This window comes from Sceloporus occidentalis, unplaced genomic scaffold, assembly GCF_023333645.1.
Source record: "Sceloporus occidentalis isolate IW3139 unplaced genomic scaffold, rSceOcc1.0.p SCAF_1, whole genome shotgun sequence".
Classification (NCBI taxonomy): domain Eukaryota; kingdom Metazoa; phylum Chordata; class Lepidosauria; order Squamata; family Phrynosomatidae; genus Sceloporus; species Sceloporus occidentalis.
In genome coordinates, this window is record NW_028316981.1 from 22,206,838 (window position 1) to 22,209,912 (window position 3,075).

At 45.4% G+C, this 3,075-nt stretch overlaps 1 protein-coding gene across 1 annotated transcript; it reads left to right on the forward strand.

Annotated features, from left to right (window-relative positions):
- Positions 1-1,605: 1,605 nt before the first annotated feature.
- LOC149321131 (carbohydrate sulfotransferase 5-like) lies at positions 1,606-2,766 on the forward strand. The gene has a single exon (XM_089516203.1). It carries the CDS (start codon positions 1,606-1,608, stop codon positions 2,764-2,766), a length of 1,161 nt encoding a protein of 386 aa, XP_089372329.1.
- Positions 2,767-3,075: the final 309 nt, after the last annotated feature.

Here is a 3,075-nt window from a genome sequence, read left to right on the forward strand (position 1 = left end):
GTGTGGGAATTCCTGCAGGATTTGAACTCTTGCAGGATCCTCAAACTCTCACAAGAACTTCTTGCAAGACTTGAAGTGGCCTCATAAGGCCTGCTTCATGTGTCCCAGTCAGTCTTGCACTGGCTGGCAATAAGATTGCAACATTTCCAAAATGGCCAGCCACTGATTTGCTAAGTAAGAATCATAAAGTGGTGTGTGTGTGTGTGTGTGTGTGTGTGTGTATAATAGCATAGATACCTAATAACCTACTTTGCCACTTGATGGGTAATTTGGTTCTGGGAAACGCAGAATATAGGTTGTGGACAGTTTAAAACAAGTCTTGTGGCACCTTAAAATCAATGTTATTATTACACAAGCTTCTGTGGATGCTGCCTCCTGCACAAATGCATGAAGTGTTCTCTCAGCTGGCAGATTTATATATCAAAATGGCAATCCAGGCAAAACAAAACAAACTGCCATTTGGCCTCTGCTTAAAAATCTCCATCAAAGGAGAACCCAACAGCTTCTGGGCACCTTCTGCACTTTAGGGAGATATATATATATATATATATATATATATATATATATATGGGGCCATGCAAGCAGCAGCAGGAGCCAGTGTAGCATAGTAGATGAAAGCCATGAATCAACCAAACAGTCCCACCTCACAGAGTTGTTTTCAAGGTAAAATGGTGACATTTCATGTATCTACCACTTGCAGTGGCAGATGGTAATTTCAATGTCACTGGGGTGGTGAATTTGCTCTGGATTTTAGACCACACTCATCCAAGACAAACTCTATCCCATGAGTAAATTCAGCAACTTGGGTAGCTCATTTAAATTTCAGAATAGTACCCAGAGGAGATTCGCCACCTGTACTAACATGGAAGCCACTAGTGGCTCCTTGTAGGGAAAGGGGAGAGGACATAAATGTAATAGCTTGATTTCTGCCTGAGCCTCACATACCACCCTTCCCCACACATTATTACATATTGCCATGTAAAAGCCTGCCTTAATTCAGTCAGATTATAGTTTTTTGTGGTTTTTTGGGGCTATGTGGCCACATTTCACCAGCATCTGTGACTGGCATCTTTCTCTGAAAGATAAATGATACACTTGCAACCATAACAGATTCCCTTGTGCCTCGCAACAACTGCCAAAGGGTGCCGTAACACCCATTTTGGAAAATCTGTTCCCATCACATATCTAGAAAGAGCACCAGAGCATCTTTGTGATACCTTAAAGAAGACCGATTAACAGTTTTTATTGGGAAAGAACTTTTTGGACCTTCTTGCTGTCCATGCTAGTTCAGGCCAAATAATACTTCTTAGTCTTTTAAATCACCAGTGTGTATGTCCGTTTGTAGGTCTTTGTTGCAACAGACCATAAAAGGGGTATTCCACCATGTCATATCTGAGAATATAACAAATATAGAATCTGAAATGTTTGAGAAATTATATTCCAAATGTAGAGTTTATATTTCTATAGCACTCTAGACATCTCACCATTTCCAATTTTTTTTAATTTGTTTATTTATTGCCTTTCCCCCAGTTTGGGACTCAAGGAGGCTTACAACAGTTAAAATTCTAATTCTGTCCTGCAGTACCCGCTCCTCAGCCTGGTGAAATGTTCGTTCGAATCACCAACATCCACCTTCTTGTGGGCTTATTGCTGCTCCTGTTTCTCTTGTTCTCAACATGGAAAAGGTTAGAGACCCACAACAAAGGAGGAAGCACCTCAGCTCCTGCCAAGAGCCATGTGCTGATCCTCTCCACTTGGCGTTCAGGCTCCACATTTGCAGGGCAACTCTTTAACCAGCACCCTGAGGTCTTCTATCTGATGGAGCCGGCAAAACACATATGGAACAGCATGCGCTGGGGGAGCCCTGAGCTTCTCCAGGGGGCCCTGCGGGACTTGCTGCACTCTGTCTTCCTGTGTGACATGGAGGCCCTCCGCCCCTACATCTCATACCCCAGCCGAGTCTCTCACCTTTTCATGTGGTCCATGAGCAGGGGATTGTGCTCCCCTCCAGCTTGTGAGGTCTTCAGCCGCTCTGACATTGTGGACAGCAAAAAGTGCAAAGCCCAATGTGGACATGCCCCTTTTGAGAAGATTTCTGAAGCTTGCACTACCTACAACCATGTGGCAGTGAAGACAGTCCGCCTCTTCCAACTGGAAGCACTGTTTCCTCTCTTGACAGACCCCATGCTCCACCTTCATATTATCCACTTGGTCAGAGACCCTCGAGCAATCTATGCCTCCCGCCAGATCGTGTCTCTTCTCCCTGACGATCAGTTCATCGATAACTCCGTCAACAGTACTCCTGACACCCGTAGGATCATGTACAAGATTTGCCACAGCCAAGTCGAGATTTACCTTGCAGCCTTGTACCGCATGCCTCTGGCCTTGAGGGGGCGCTATCAACTAACACGTTATGAAGACCTGGTGGGAGACCCTTTGGGACATCTGGCCAAGTGGTACCATTTCACAGGCCTGACTTCCTCCCCCAGAATCCAGGACTGGGTCTACAACATAACTCACTGGCCCACCACAAGTGATCAAACAGAGCCCCTGAGCATACAGAAAAATGCCAAACTCGTCTCCCAGGCTTGGAGGCAGCAACTCAGCTTCCAGGAGGTGCAAGATGTTCAGGCCATCTGCAAGGAAGCCATGGAAGTGTTTGGTTACAAACTAATGGCATCTGAGGAAGAACAGAGAGATCTGTCGTTGGACCCCATCCTTCCTATGAATAAAATGAAGTCTCCCACAAAAGAGCAACAAGTATAATAAAGCAAGGGTGAATGGAAAGGGTGAAATCTCCATCACCCAGTTTTACTGCCTACAGGGGTGGGCTGTTTAAGTAAGGGAGGCCAATATGAGGGACACAGCTGTCTTACATTGCATGAAGTCACTGCTTCACTGGCGATACATAGGGCAAAACTAACTGCTAGGGCTGGTTCTGACAGTGGAACACACTCCCTTGGAGAGTGCTGGAGACTGCTTCTTTGGGGTTTTTTAAAACAGAGATTGAATGGCAATTTGTCAGGGTGTTTGATTATGTATTTCTGCATGGCAGGGTTGGGACTGGATGGCCCT

What these genes read in the sequence shown, in the direction of transcription:
- LOC149321131 (XM_089516203.1), top strand. Translation starts at nt 1,606, where the DNA reads ATGTTCGTTCGAATCACCAACATCCACCTTCTTGTGGGCTTATTGCTG.